Source organism: Lagopus leucura, unplaced genomic scaffold, assembly GCF_019238085.1.
Source record: "Lagopus leucura isolate 7727_CA_CO unplaced genomic scaffold, USGS_WTPT01 Super-Scaffold_100012, whole genome shotgun sequence".
NCBI lineage: Eukaryota > Metazoa > Chordata > Aves > Galliformes > Phasianidae > Lagopus > Lagopus leucura.
Window position 1 is genome coordinate 8,162,654 of NW_024962267.1, and position 15,656 is coordinate 8,178,309.

The window sequence follows — 15,656 nt, forward strand, 5'->3', positions numbered from 1 at the left end:
GTTTGCATTACCAGGAAATTGCTGACGATCTTCATAACATCACAGACAATGATGCTGACATGCTAAGTTTCCAATAAATGGCAAGTTCCCAATGAATTAACTGAGCAGCATGTTACATTCCCACACAACAAAAAGCCTCTGTTCCACCACAGCTGGTTTCTCCTGGGAGAGAAGCTGTGGAACACTGCATAATAAATACACGGCATCTCACCAAACAAACTGCATCAGTTTCACAGATCTACCTAAGTAAGATATAAGTAACTCAGTTTTCTTCTAACCAAATCTTCCATACTGATGGACATCCCCATCCTGCTTCTGATAGATTAAAGTAGCAGTAAAACTACTAATCTGATAGATTAAAGTAGCAGTAAATTCTGATAGAGTAAAGTAGCAGTAGCAGATAAAACTGAAACTCATCTGGCAAAAGCAGAGATAGCGCATACTGCAGGGGTATTCCTTACATTTTAATTTTTAATATTGTCTAGGAACCAATAAGTGCCCCTCCCAGATTTAACTGCACATCATTTTTAGCTTTAAGAAAGAAAGTTACTATGTACTAACAATATGAAGCAATTAAGGCAAGTCATTTCACTTTTAAAATAATAATCCAAGAAAGTTTAACCTTATCCACTTCTGAGAAAACTGCATAAATACCTGGAGATGTTTTCTGAAGATCTGCCTCTTGGAAGAATTGGGTCATTGAAACACCGCCACCTGCTGGGTAAAACGCTCTATCTCACACAGCACTGTTGAAAAGCAGCTGCAAAGAGGAAAGGCAGGAGAAGTGTACAACAGGTTATTTGCACGTTTTATAAGCGCTGACCTGGAGAGCTGCCCGCAGATCACCAGAATAGTCAATGCCTGCTTCATCAGAATAGTCAAACTACAAGGCAGAGATTTCAGGCACGCTTATGCTGCACACAAAGCTAGAAACCTTCAGCAGAGCAATTGACACTGAGCAAGCACGGGCCTTGCCATGTGAGCAGGAAAGAGGGATGCTGTAAGAAAGATAACCACTACATCACAGGGATTGGACCCAAATATATTTTAGTCACTTTATTTGCATTTTTATCTATATACATTACATTTTGATTCTCCAAGTTATCAAGGTAGTTACTCTCAAATAGTTTAGTACATCAATTTTATAAAATACAGTTGAAGCAACATAGATTAGGAATACATACATTATGATACATTAAGTGCTTTGAATAGTCCAGACTCCTACCAGCGAGTGATTAGTTTGGTTCTGGTCATTCTCACAGAGGACAGACCACTCATTCCACAGGTAACTCCAGTGGAGTCCTTAACCAGCAAGAGTCCCTCATATGTGTGTCTGGGGACAGAATGCAGCTCTGGGTCACCACAAGACATTTTGCTGCTTTAGAAGCATCATGTAGACAAGTTACCACTTCTGACTGGGACAAGATTTAGATGTCTGTCACAGACCAAAACACAAGAGCCAGCCTAACTCAGAAAGGTTGCAGAAGTCTTTGCATTTACAACTGGATTTTGTTTACACACACATACTAAACCTGTGTTAACAAGAAACAAGAAATGAAATACTCTAATCAAAGGGCTTATTTAACACTCAGACTGTTCCTTTAGGACATCCTTGCATATGCTGCAAGTTCACAGGTCTAACAAAGAGGTGTCTCAAAGATATCTTCTGCAAAAACTACTGTTCTTCTTTGAAATCCAGCTTCATAGCAAGTGAAATGCAAGGACAACTCTTATTCTGAAAAGAGAACATCTTGGGAGATCTGTCCAGCTTCTGGGATTTGAACTAGAAACGCTTATCACTTCAGGTTAAGTGACACCCAAAGATGTCCCAATTCCAGTTAACACTACTATTTTACCTATGACTAGATCCAAAGTCTAGCCACTGATTCCAGACCAAGATCATTCTTACAAGCCCCTCCAACTGCTATGACTGCTATCCCAAAAGGCTGCAATTCACACATCCAGGTTCTGCATTCACAGGCTACAAAACAGCTGGCCAGAATGGAAGGTTCTCTCATTCCATACACTGCCAATGGCCTCATTCAATCACGTAGCGGAGAACAGTAGCCACTATTAGATGACCAGGTTGTTTTTACAGCCAGCTGCTTGAGACTCTGGAAGACAAGCAGTACAGAACATCTACATAGCACTTGAGTAAGGGTTATTGGTGACAAAACAGAGCTAGCACATCCCAGCTCTACATCAGCTTAGTGCAGATGTCATGACGCTGCCCAAACTCATGGTCCACCAGCCACTGCACATACTGACTAAGGTTGGGTCACCTTAGATTTCAGACAAGACAAATTTTTCCCTGTAAATTTTAGAAGGGGAAGAAAAAAGAACACACGTAAACTGTAATGGAGACCAGAAAAGATTCAGGCTACATATCACACTCTTCCTTCCACATCAACAGACAAACATTCAAAGCCACAGAAATGATTAGAATTGAGCTGATGGATAGGTTGATTCCTCATTACACACAAGGGCCTACAACAAAAAACTAACCAGCTCAGGAGTGCATATCAACAAAAGAGACAGATGTATTCCAGAGGTAATCTTCACTCAGAGCACTGTATTGAACTAGAGAGATTCTGTGCTGGAGAAATCAAGCACTACTGTGTCATCTTTCCACGGCACACATCACTGCAGCTTTCCCCACTACATCCCCAGAAACTGATGGGATGAGAAGTGAGAATACTTTCGTTTCTGCTGCTTCAAGGTCAGCACCTTTGCTCATTGTTTAGAAATGCTTTGCAATGCAGTTCAGGGAAGGGGAAAGACTTCCAATATAACTGACTGTTGCCTCCTAGCAGCTCAGATCTGAGCTGTACTAGTTGCTTTCAGATCCAACAGCTCAGTTCTCAGTCATTTTCTTTCAGTGCTGCCCAGATGTCACTCCTGAACAGAACCGCCACCATCTGCTGCAGAAGTAAATACCGAACATAGGAGGAAGAGTGAATAAAATGCATGTTTTGACTCACAGTTACAGTGAAGATGGCATTAGCAGGCAACTAATTGGTCAGAATGAGTAATTCATAAAGAGCTACACTGTCCCAGACTCCATGTTTGAAGTCAGTCCTTCCACCAGAGAGTGGAAGTCCAAGGACACTATTCTTGCCTCTCAAACTCACATAAAAAAATAAATTCTTATTTACTGGCCTATATTATTCTGAAGCTAAAAAGTAAGTTTGCCACCTACAAAAAGAGGTAAAAAAAATAATAAAAACGGAAAGAAGTGCTTACTGTCATAATGCAGAGATTCTCAGGTCTCTGCATATCTGAACCACCATACATAGAAAACACTGTTCGTTCAGGTTTTTCATTTTACAGAAGACTACATTCATCATCTCAGTGGTGCAAAAAAAAGTCTAATACTGCTGAAGAGAAGCTTTACATAGGAATGGCACAGTTAAATGAGATTGGGATGCTTATTCTCAACAACACATCACAAATACAAGAAAAGCATTAGCCTGGCAAAATTCCATCATGAGGTAAACGCATTGTTTCATTGTTTGAAAGGCTTTGGAAACTGAAATGGATTTGAAGTGATCTGCCAGGAACAATGGTTTCATTAAGGAGAAAGTTGTCGATGTAAGGTAGCATGCATTTCATCAATTTGGTGCCTTCTGCTAAGGGAACAGTTTACCAGCTTCATAACTATAACTGAGCTCTTACATAAAAGGGTACAGTTTTAGTTACCTGTTTCCAAAGAGTTGGGCGACATTTAAATCAAATTCTTATTTAGGATTGAAGGGATACATAGAGGTTTGCAATATGCTGATCATTTGTATGGGATTCTGCTAAAAATCAAATTACAACAGAGACAGATGTGTACTGCAGTATTGTAACTTACAAGTTGTAGTGATTTAGAGAGTTATGGCATCCGAGCTGTGGAGCTGCCTTTAAAAAAAGAAAAGAAGCACACGCATAAGTTATTCTTGGGTCCTAAACAGGTCAACTACAGATCACTGCAACCACGGCATAACTTCAGAATTAACTTGATTCTTCCTTCACTCATCCGCATGGGGCAGGAGTGCTTATTTCACATTTGCAATACCACACATCCACTACAGAAACATGAGCTACTCATACTCAACACCAATTAAGGAGTGCAAGACTTATAGAGATCATGTACTTCTGTACCACCATGAAAGAGACAGCGTTGGTTTCAATGCTCATACATGGAGATATCACCACCTTCCCTACCGACAGAGGGAAAGTCTCTCATCAGTGCTCTTCAGCGGTACCGTACAGCTTAAATCCTCTATGAGACTGGCCCACTCATCATCCTTCAAGAAAGGATTAAAGTGCAACAAGCAAATTTCACACCTTACAACATGACGCGTGTGGTCAGTGCAGGTGTGGAATCCTCTTGCTTACTGCTGGGCAGACCACAGAAAGAGAGTGACCTGTAACACACCATTGTCCACCTGTGCTTTGCCAATATGGGCTTTAGTTTAGCAATTCAGGCCAAGCCCTGTCCAATGGTCTGGCACCATCAGGAAATACTTGTCCATAGCTTCACAAAACCTGGTCCGGTACAGTTCCGGGGAGACCACAGTTGGCATCTTACCTAATGTGCAAAAGTCAAAGGCGGTTAGAAATGGGCTACAAACATACACTGCAGTACAAACAGCTTTCACAAGAAGTTACGGCACCACATGGCACAGGGATGAATATATGCTGTACACAGAACCAACAAGTATGGTTAGATTTTTATTTTTTTTTTTTAATTTCTTAAACATTTGGGAAACAAATGAATTCAAGATCTGGATTAGCTGATGCTGAACTGAGAGATGTGGAGCTGTAGGGGCTATCTAGGCTTTTCACACTAGCCCTGATTGTTTTTCCTTCTCTCCAGTTTACATGTCTTTACAGGTTTTTCCAGCACAGATGCAAATTTCTCCCAGGAAGAATGTCACTGTATGGACATGCTCTTATCTTCTCCAGACATGCAAGTAGTGAGATTGTGAATGTTTCCCTCCCCCTTCTTGAACAACTTTCCTATTAACATGTGACCAATACGTGGAAATTGTGCATGAAATATATTTCTCTCATTTCCACATAGGAAACTCATCAGCTCCTCAAAATCTGGGTAGTAGCAGTCAATCATTTGGTAAGGACTCGTCCAAACTAAAATCCCAGACTATATTTGATTTTCTGGACTTGGACAATCTCTTCTGAAACCAGGCAGAAAGGGCTTTTTTGCTAGTATTTGCTACCTCTGTTTTTGTGAGCACTGGATAACCATGAAACAAAACAGAACAGCCTGATAAGTAGATGACTACACCTCATTTTCAGGCATTAGAGTACCTCAACAGTCTATCATGAAAGCAGACAAATACATGATTTTTTTCTGAAAGCTTTTATTCTTTCCTCTGCTCCACATAATTTAAAGTGCAATTTTGCACGGACGAAGTTGCAGCCTTACTAGCACAGTTATTAGAAGCTTCCAGCTAAATAAAAAGTAAACAGAACAAAAATAAAGCTTTTAATTATAACCTTACCTTGTCCCCCCAAGATGCCAGTTGACTTCACCACCATTTCAAGTTTTTTGTCCCAGGTAAAAGTGCGAATATAGTCTGTTGTAAGAAAAAAAAGCAATCCATACACAGACATGCCATACCTGCTACAACCCAAGTAGTGTTGTTCTAAAATGCATAATTTCTCCTTTAACAGGGAAGAAAATACAGTAGGCTTCCATAGCCAGAAGGACTCAGGTGTTCACCCTAACAGCAGCTTCACTTCTCAGATTATTCATTCTATTTGGCTGGGGCGAATATGACAGCTTAAATGTCCTACTTCTACAAGAAAGAAAAAAAAAAGTCACTAGCTGACCTTCATCCTAGAAACATACTAGAAACATATCAGAAGCCTCACTTTGCTGTACCAGCTTCCATTACTTTTCTACAGCTGCTAGTATCATCAAAACTTGAACACCTAGCCATTTAGGCTAACAGCATTCCTCATCAATGCAGCCACCTGCAAATCTAAGACTTTACATCTCATGAAGTGGAGGACTGAAAATACAAATGACTCTGGAAAAGAAGGCTGCAAAGAAAGAGATCAGAACTGTTTCCAAACCAGTTTAAGAAGAATGTGCTTAATGATTACAAGCATACAAACACTCAGGTCTGCAAAAGTTAAGATGATGTTAATCACTTCCAAGATTTTTGCACACAACTAGCTTACTTGCCTAAACATGGCACTCTACTTTCCAGACACAAGTCAGAGGATGCGGCAAGGGAATTACCTGCTTGACACTCATTATCTCGGTCAGGCTACAAGATAGCGAGTGATTTCAGAATATTTGATCTCCCTCTTCCACCCCTACTTCTCACTGTTTGTTCCTACTCAAATCTGTTCCACTGAAGTTACTATTTAAACAGATACATAAATATTATTGAACATAACTTTAAAGATTAAATACATACTAAGACACACAGGTAATTCCATTTCAACTGGAGTCAAAGTGCAGGTTAAAGATCAACTTGATTGTTTTCTCACTACCTGTAAGGCCCCACATATATATTCTTCCTATTGTTTCCCAGATATATTTCCACTAATGCAAATGACAGCACAAATGGTACAAGAGCTGGAGAAAAACAAAACTTCCTGCCTTCACTGTGAACACTCATAACAGATGAGGGCAGTATTCCAGCAGCTGGGAGACAAGCTTTCTTAACACACATCTCTGGGTGGTGGTGATACAGTTCTAAGAGCTCTTCCGAAATCAGAAGAAAGGAGTTTCACAAAAGCAAGCAAAAGGAACGTTTAACTTACCAATAATCCCCACAACCAGCTCATTGTTTGTATCGTCACGACCCACCAGCAGGGAATAGTCTATGATGAGGTGGCTGGAGAGGAACTGGGAATCACTGTGTATAGAAGCTCTCAGCACAGCCTTGCAGTGGGAACGGATGTACAAAGGGTTGTCACGGACCATCTTCAGAAGGTTCTCATCCAATAGGACGACATCACAGCTTTCTTTCCCTGTGTCTGTTTTAACATTTCTATTCCGGAGGGAGCCCTTTAAGTCAAAAACCTGTAAATGCAGAACAGCATTACATTTTCCACTTTCTTCTGTAAGATTAAAGACTTGAACATGCTTGACTGCAGTGTTTGAGCAGAGATCACAGCAAGGTAGCCCTTCCCTTCTCACTACAGGGAAGGTAGCAAACAAAATTTAATACAGCAAAAAAACAACAGTTCCCTAAGTGCAGAGTAGCACATAAATCTATACAAAAGCTCTGCAACTTTAAATCTCAGATTTTAGGCAAGTAATTTCATCAGTGTTCAGTCTAACCTAAGGGAAAACGTGTACCTCTATTTTTAAATCATATGGGCAAACTCAGTTTCCTAGCCAGCTTACATACTCAAATGCTGACAACAGCAAAAGACACTGAAGAAGGGAGGTGGGTCCTTGCTTGATGGATCACTTAACATGGGTTGACAAGACAAGAGACAGACCATAGAATACTTTCTTGACTGGAAAACACCTCTGGAGGTCTCTAGCCCAGCACTCTACTTGAAGCATGTCCAGTTAGAATAGGCCGATCAAGACTTGATTAACTCCAGGGAAAAAGTCCATAATCTTTATTTCCATAACTACCCACCTATTTGATGTCAGACACTAGAGGGAAGATAACATTTGTTTCAGTTTCCTTTTCAGCACCAACTTAGTATTTCAAGAGGACTGTCCCTGTCACTTTAAGGTCTCTGCTGCCTCACAAAAGCCATTCTCCCTTAACTAAAAAGCAAGGCTGAATTCAAGACCTCATCACACGCGTGAAACAGTTTGGAGACAGAACAGTGCGTTCAAAGCATTAGTACATAATTTCCTTCACTGTCACCATACGTAAGGCTCTCCTTTTAAATACATTAGGAGGTAATACTAGTTAGTTTCATGAAAGCTTTACAAAAAACTGTAGCATTTTGTAATTAAATTGGTAAGGCTCTCACAGACATCAGATATTCATGGACAAGTAAGACTTAACAACTGAAATATGTACTACAGCTATCTGAACGAGCCAATCTAGTCCTCAAATTACTGAGGATCACATAAATACAGGCACTAACTGCCAACTTAGAGCATATGCAAAAGATAATTACTATTAAGTCTGCTATTGCTCTCAGCCCAGAAAGAGCGTGCACTGTAGTGGAACAGAAACTCGGTCACACATGGTCTTACCTGAGCCATTTTCCTTCCATAGAAAAGGTTTTCCATGACAAGCAGATCCAGTTTCTTTTCAGTGTTGTTTTGAGAGTTCTTATATCCAATTCGATACACCCCAAGGATTTTGGCCAGTGCTGTGGGCTTCTGATTAAGGAAAGACTCTGGGTAAGATCTCTGCATGCAGGCAAGCAATCAGATCTCAGAAGTACCACTGTACATTGCAGCTTAGAATCTCCTGTGAAATTCCCATGTTTCATCTTGAACATGTTCTTAATACAACTCATATCCCCCAACAGATATTCATTTTGCTTAAATGAAAACAGTTAATGGGAACATCTACTGCTCCATAAAATACAGAACACAGCCAAACATAAAAGCACTTTTTAAAATACCTTCTGCTGAACTGCATTAGTGATGTAAGTGAAGTAGTGTGGAGCAAAGTCAAGGAATGACTGGACTTCCAGGCGAGGCATCTGCTTCAAGATGAATCTATCATCTGTTTTAATATCAGACAGATGATACACTGTGAGTGACACTTTTTTGCAAGCTCTTTAGAACAGCCATACAACTGAAATAGTTTGAAAGACTGCCATTCTCTTAAACTCTTTGCTACCGAAGATATTCTAATTCTTTTCTGGCTATATTCTAAATTTGAATCTGCTGGTAAGCCAAAAAGAAGAGACTGCCTAAGTTGGATTTAACTCAATGTTATGGGCTCCTTATATGAATACAATAAAAGCAGCCTACAGACCCTTCCATTCAAGACTTCCTCTAAGCAAGAGACTAAAATTAAATGCTGTTGAAAACAAGGAAATCTTATTGTATGCCATGTGAGATGATCAGAAATAGTATCTTCAACAATCAGATTTTTCCTTGAAGTATACTGAATTTTTTTACTGAAATCCACTTAGCAGAAAAGTGATATTCTGCTCAACTGGACTCTCTAGCTGCCAATACTGAAAATAGAACTCCATTTTTTCCTCCTGCGCGTTAATTTTATTTTTTAAAAAGTGAAAAAAGCAAGAAAATCTGATTTTGAATACTCCAAACAACCCACCTAACTTCCCATTCTGACTGACCACTTAACAGTCAGCAATCCTCTGTAATCAGAGATTACACAACATACTAATCATCACCAGCTCTAAACACCACCCTCTAATTCTAAAAGACGAGGCAGCAGTTTTTACCTTCAGTCACATAGAATGCAGCCCCAGATTTGCCACCTCGTGCCTGCCAGGGCATCGAGTGAGAGAGGGAGCGGATGAAGTCCTCTTCACTGCTCCCCAGTATCACTTCACGCATCTTGTGAAACTCGCCAGCATAATAAATCCTGCAGTAGAACTTGGCATTCGCATCTGAGAACTCTGCAAGAAAACTTCTTCCTCAGTAACAGTATGCAATCTCACTACCTGAGATGACACTGAAGCAGATTTTAATAATGTGTCAAAAAAAAAAAAATATATATATTACTTCCTTTAACAGCCTGCTCCAATACCTATCGTACCTTGGGCACTTAAATCAATACAATTTAAATTAGAGGCTCGCAGGAAAGAAAACAAAAAAAAAAAACTTCCTTTAGGTTAGCCCCCAATAGACACCAAAGGGACAACAAGCCAAATGGAGGAGGAAGGCAGATCACGCAGTTTTTTTTGCATTAGACATGGATTAGAGCAAGCAAAAATGGTATTGCCTTGCTATTAATTTTTTGTCTCTCCTTTTTCATACAGCTATGTAAGAAAAAATAAAAACATGTGAAGTGCTATAGATAGAGCAATCCACCTGAAGACTTTCATTACATGCACAAGGAAAAAGGGTTTTGTCAGCACAGACTTCAAGTTATTATGTAAAACTCACGGAGTTCCACATGGGGATTCACCAGCTGTTTCTTCTGTCCATCTCCTCCATCCACCTCATCTGAAAACATAAAGGACTTCTTCCTTATCATCATCATTTAAAGAGCCATGCAAGACAATGCTTGTAAATCTGTATTATGAGAAAATTACTTTATTTTCTTCAAGAATACATTGGCAACTACAGAATTAGAGGCATAGCAGCACTTATATGTATGCTAGAATACTGATATTCCTAGGACACAAGTTTTCTCTTTGTTTTCTCTCTTTGCTTAGCATGAGCATGAACAGTAAGTTAAACAGGAAGCAAGGAAGAGATAACTCCTAAAATAACAGATATCATGGGCTGATAAACTGAAATCAATTTATATTCAAACTACTCAATGTCCTTTTAGGTACAGGGGTTTAAAAACCCCTATTTTTTCTATTTCTTTTAAAAAGCAAAGCAAAATCCTTAGGACAAATCTACATTTTGTGCTTTGGTCATGCGTTTTCAATGCATTCTGGGGTTGGAAAAATGTTAAAACCACTGAAGAAGTATGAACTGGAATGTATTCTGGGCCTTTTAAGTATGAGTGAGGTTTGGAAGAATTAGCACTTCAAAACAGAACATGGATTCAACAGCAGCAGCCTTGTACCTTGTGGCTCTGCTCCTTGGTTCTCCGCTCCCTCTTTACCCATCTGTCCAACCTGGTAATAGGCACTATCAGCGCCACGTAACGTCTCCTTCTTCTGGGAAGACAGGTCTGGGCTCTTCCCTCCCGTGCCACGGAAGAAAGACAAAACACTAGATGGTTTCTTTGCTACAGCAAAAAGAATAAACAAGATGGTATTGGCATTACCAGAAGCAGTTTAATAAAGGCTTTAGTCAGACAAGCATTCTCCATTCATTGTTCTAACTGGAGGGGTGACATCACCCAGCAAACCTGCAATTCTTCAGGCAACCACTGTCCATTCAGCAGATTTAATGTTCTGAATGACATTGTGGAATGATGGAGTCATTCAAGAGAGCACACTTCACAAGAACAATAAATACAAGCTCCAGTCACTGTTTCTGCTTGCTTGTCTGAAGCATCAACATTTCAAATGCAACAAATACAATTCAAAACAGGAATTGTAGCACGAGCCATAAAGAAAATGGTGGAGGAGGAGTACAACACAGAAGCCTATCCCACTGGCATCCCAAAGCCACACAGAAAGTGTGAGGACCTGCCTCTCTATCTGAAAATATTTGGTGTCATTTTAGACAAGGCAGAGCTGAAGAGGTCAGAACATAAAGGCATCATGCCCCACTGCATATGTTCGGCCCAAGAATAAATTATGCGCCATTATATAGCAATAACACATTAAAGCATAGGATGGTAACATTATCTCTTAAGAATCAGAGAAAGCTATTATGAACAGAGACTTACAAAAAAATACAATATGTTCAAGTTGACTGCAAGACAAGTCACAATTTAAATAGGACAAAACTCAGCAAGCCCAGCTGGAACAAGATGATGGTACTCAGACCGCATTTCCTCTGTTATAACAACTTTCAGAAGAGTTCAAACAGATTGAATAGACTGAAGTCTGAAATTAATATATCATATACAGGACTTTGAAAATGTCTTACATTGTTCCACTTCAGCAGCACGATTTGAAGGACCCATATTAGCCTCAGGCAGGCGCACAGGACTACCACTCTTTGGTTTGCCATCTGATGTACTGCAAGGAAAAATGTCATAGTAAGGGCAACAAACAGCTGAGACACTACTGCTTTACTCCCATTGTAAAGGGAAGGGAGTTGTGACAAGGTGGGGGTCAGCCTGTTCTCCCACGCAACTAGCAATAGGACGTGAGGGAAGAGCCTCAAGTTGTGCAGGGGAGATTCAGATTGGACACTAGGAAATAATAAAGTCAGTCAGAACAGGCTGCCCAGGGCTCCCAGCCCTGGAGGTGTTCAAGAAACATTCAGATGCTGTACTGAGAGACATGGTCCAGTGGAAAATTCTGATGATAGGTGGACAGCTGGACCGGATGATCCTGGAGATCTTTTTCAATCTTGGTGATACTAAGATTCTAGTTATTTCTCCTCCATGCCTAGCAGCACATGCTGCTAAGGGAAAAGGATACAGTGTGAAGTTGTGACAATACAGAACTCCTCAGAGATGTTCATTTTCTCCTCTCTGACAAAACCTCTCAGAGCACCTTAGCAACAGTTGCTTCCATCATCACAGGCAAGTTAAACAAGGCCAGTGCTTCCTATCACACGTCAAGGGACAGGTGAGTGAGCCAGCAGAGCCAGATTCCAATCAGAATGCAGAGATACTAACAGCGGCATATTCTCTAGGTCCTCCCTGTGGCTGCTTTACAACAACTACTTTGTTACTATAGTTTCTTCCATATAATGTAGTCCCTACATCTAACCTGTTTGCCTGTAGTCCTTCTTCAGTACCGTTTTTTGGAGATGCTTTGGACAACTCATCAAGGGCATTTCTATATTCCTTGCAACTGAAGGAGAAAAAGATAAAGAAATGAAAATAAATAAGTAAAAGTTTTTTCTCTGGGAAACCCCGCTACACCAATTTAAAGATTCAGTTCAGAGACAGCAAACAAACCTACAGTAGGAAATGCTTCCATTACTTTTCCTAACAGTTAGGATTATTTCCTTTATGACAGCTGCTGCTTCAGATTGTACTGCGGGAAAAATTCTAACATTGTTGCTTCTGCAATTTAAGAACGAGCTACTCAAAGTCTTTTTGAGTATCTATTGTCTGGTGCCAAGAAAGCTCCAAGGTCTACTGAAGTAGCTGGTTTGCAGAGCTGAGCAGTAGCTGCTGTAACTGAAGGCAGGCAAGGGAGAGATTGTTTTACAAATAGTCAGTCAGTTTCCTTAGTTCAGTTGCACTGTCTCCGCACCAGAGAATTGAGCTAACTTCATTCACTTTATTTCACTGCATTTATTTCTTCTTCTATCACCATTAGCTTCAACAGAACACCATAATTAAATCATTCGTGTGCAGGTAGAAAAAGCCCGAAATGCAACTGAAAGCTGGAAAACCTACATTCCATATCTCAGCAGTATAAGTAGACAACTTCAGCTCTGTCAGAAACTCTCAAAGCAGCTGAGTGATTGAATTGTCATGCTTGTTTCCTCCCATTAGGATTTAAGTATTCCCTGAACAGAAAAGTTCCAGAATATAACGTTTCAGATGAAGAGCAAGTAACACCAGTACCTGAGAGCAAAAGCTATGATGGAGCTTGGTTCTTTCTCGCAGACTGCAATAGGTATGCGTTCATGCTCGTACATTAGGTAGTGCTTATCTGGGTCACTGGATGAAAATGGAATACAGAGACTGTTAGCAGAGCACAGAAGTTTATGAAAAGGTTAATTTTTGGTCAAAACCCAATCTCTTCACTGCACTCTGGGCACAAGCTGCAAGTCTTAGCACAGAGCCAAAGCGTTCCAGATCAGCGTCTCCCAAGAGGCGCACTCATAGCTAGCTGTGTGGTTAAATCTGACTGGTAATGTGTTAGAGCAATCATCACGTCAAGCAAGCTTCTAGTATCAGAGGACCAGCTCTAAGTTAAAGTCTATTTCTGTTTAGCAGCCACTGTTTCTATTGGCACTAAAACCTGCCAGTTTGCTTTAACTGTCCTACAGAATAGTCTGCAAAGTGAAGTTAGGAGGCAAAAAAAAATTTCAGAAACCTCCCCAAAGCCTCCTGAGTTTCCATCAGATTTTTTTTAACTTCCCTATAAGATTCTGTCATTTAACTTTTACCTTACTAGCCCGTGACCTCCACTGCTACCTCAGGGTAGAAGTCAGATTTTAAACTTAGGCTGCCAAACATTAGGTTCATGTCAAACAAGAAACGCTACAACACATACAGACAGAGTAGCTGAAAAAACTTTCCAGCCTGCTCATTTTCACGTGAGAGGGACTTGAGGGCACATGCAGCAGCCACTGAACCTGACCTACACCCAGACAATGCCCATTTGAGTCCAACCCTTGGGAGAGGTCTGGAAGCAAAAAGAAGAAGCAGGCATGTAGCTTTAGTAAGTCTTTATTACAGAAGGACATTTCTGTTCCCTCCCTGAAGCAAGTTAGAAAGCACCTCTCTTTCCCCTCTTAAAAGACTTCTGGAGTGGCATGCCTACTAGGAAAAAGAGAATCTGATAAAAGGGTCAGGACCATAGGTTTGAGCTTTGCATTGGGCAGTGGGATGTGACCTAGTGGGCAGAGCCCACGATTCTACAAGGGTATAATAGAAGAAGGATTGGGTCACTAATAAGAAAAGGGGGCAACCTACAAACACTTAGGAAAGGAAAGGAAAATTTCTTGTCTTGTGGAAGATCAGCTTATTTGGATGCAAACCCAGTAATGACTTAAATTATATACAAAGCAAAAAAAGCACGCATAGCTCTGTCTACAGTTTTACCAGGCTACTTGTTTGTACATCATATGTATTATGCAGTACTTACAAGGGAAATGGAATAGGGTTGTAATTGTTCCCAGGCAGTAAGTTAGCCAAAATAGCTTTCATAGTAGACTTCTCTTTCACTTGGCTGTCAGTAGATCCCAGGGAGTGTCCATCAAACACATCTGAAACAGAGGTAAGTTCAGTCTGCCCACAAGCTTTACACTGTACATTTGGGAGCAAGGTGGTAGACCACAAAGTTACCATATTTGCCATTTTCGAAGTAGATCTCATACACTTGTGAATACAATAACGAATACAAGATCAAAACTGAACTGTACCTTCTGAGCTACTGGTTGTATCCTGTTCAGAAAGTGTGTTGGCACCAGTTAGTTGTTCAGACACAACCTCTGGAGGAGTGGGCAACTGAAGATGGGTGGAGCCTGTGGAGCTCTGACTTGATAAAGTAGTCAGGAAACGATCCTCTAGAAGATTAAGGACAAAGGAAAGCATTTTATATGGCTATCAGAAGCAAAATTGCTTGCCTTCAGGCTAAGCCATCACCAGTGTCTACTTTCAAGAAGTTTTTACTTAGAAAGCAGGTAGGAATGCCCAGAGCAAAACAACCCGCACTGATCAGTGTACACATAAGCTCCACAAGATGAATATACTTAAGCACCCAGTGTCTTCAGTTCCCAGTAAAGAAGGGTCTCATCATATACCAACACCTCAAGGAATAGATGCACATCCCACATGCCATGCAAATCTTCAGTTATGACTCCTACATCGCCAGAGAAAGGGTTACAACAAACATCTTTTCATATCTTAAGAAAAATAGATAATGTACCTTTTTCTCCATTTTGGAGTGCTGGAGAAACATTGCGTGGGGAAGCATCCATGCTGCTGATCTAGGAAGAACATCAGGTGATCAATGTTGACACCAGGCTCTTTAAAGCTATATCCCTTCCTTGCTGTGGAACAATTGCAAAACCTGATGTACCACAGCAGAGCATTCCTACCCACTGTTCTCAGATTCAGCACATCACTGCCTCTACCAGTATATGAAAGAGACAAAGCAACAGCAATCTAGTTTCACAAGACTGCTCATGCCTGCTATCACCTCTACATGCTGCTTTAAAGATAACACTCTTCTTCTACATAAGCTTACAGCTAACTGAAGGCTAAGCATGTTTTAGCATTAATAAGTGTTTTATGTGGAAAGGACAC

The 15,656-nt window shown here is 40.5% G+C and overlaps 1 protein-coding gene across 12 annotated transcripts in view; it reads right to left on the reverse strand.

Annotated features, from left to right (window-relative positions):
• Window positions 1-1,030: 1,030 nt before the first annotated feature.
• Window positions 1,031-15,656, reverse strand: part of PIKFYVE (phosphoinositide kinase, FYVE-type zinc finger containing) — a 62,946-nt gene continuing 48,320 nt past the window's right edge. For 4 of the 12 annotated variants that reach the window (XM_042874597.1, XM_042874591.1, XM_042874592.1 and 1 more), the window contains 15 exons: window positions 15,277-15,337; window positions 14,771-14,914; window positions 14,494-14,614; window positions 13,900-14,031; window positions 13,245-13,340; window positions 12,436-12,519; window positions 11,642-11,733; window positions 10,665-10,829; window positions 10,031-10,090; window positions 9,364-9,540; window positions 8,569-8,672; window positions 8,192-8,320; window positions 6,784-7,045; window positions 5,508-5,582; window positions 1,031-4,573 (listed from right to left, as the gene is read on the reverse strand). In XM_042874597.1, coding sequence (XP_042730531.1) covers window positions 4,458-4,573; window positions 5,508-5,582; window positions 6,784-7,045; window positions 8,192-8,320; window positions 8,569-8,672; window positions 9,364-9,540; window positions 10,031-10,090; window positions 10,665-10,829; window positions 11,642-11,733; window positions 12,436-12,519; window positions 13,245-13,340; window positions 13,900-14,031; window positions 14,494-14,614; window positions 14,771-14,914; window positions 15,277-15,337 — 1,818 coding nt within the window. In that variant the 3' untranslated portion in view covers window positions 1,031-4,457. Of the gene's footprint in view, window positions 4,574-5,507; window positions 5,583-6,783; window positions 7,046-8,191; window positions 8,321-8,568; window positions 8,673-9,363; window positions 9,541-10,030; window positions 10,091-10,664; window positions 10,830-11,641; window positions 11,734-11,766; window positions 12,271-12,435; window positions 12,520-13,244; window positions 13,341-13,899; window positions 14,032-14,493; window positions 14,615-14,770; window positions 14,915-15,276; window positions 15,338-15,656 lie in introns of those variants that run through there. The other 8 variants (XM_042874599.1, XM_042874596.1, XR_006179605.1 and 5 more) reach the window with 7 other exon arrangements.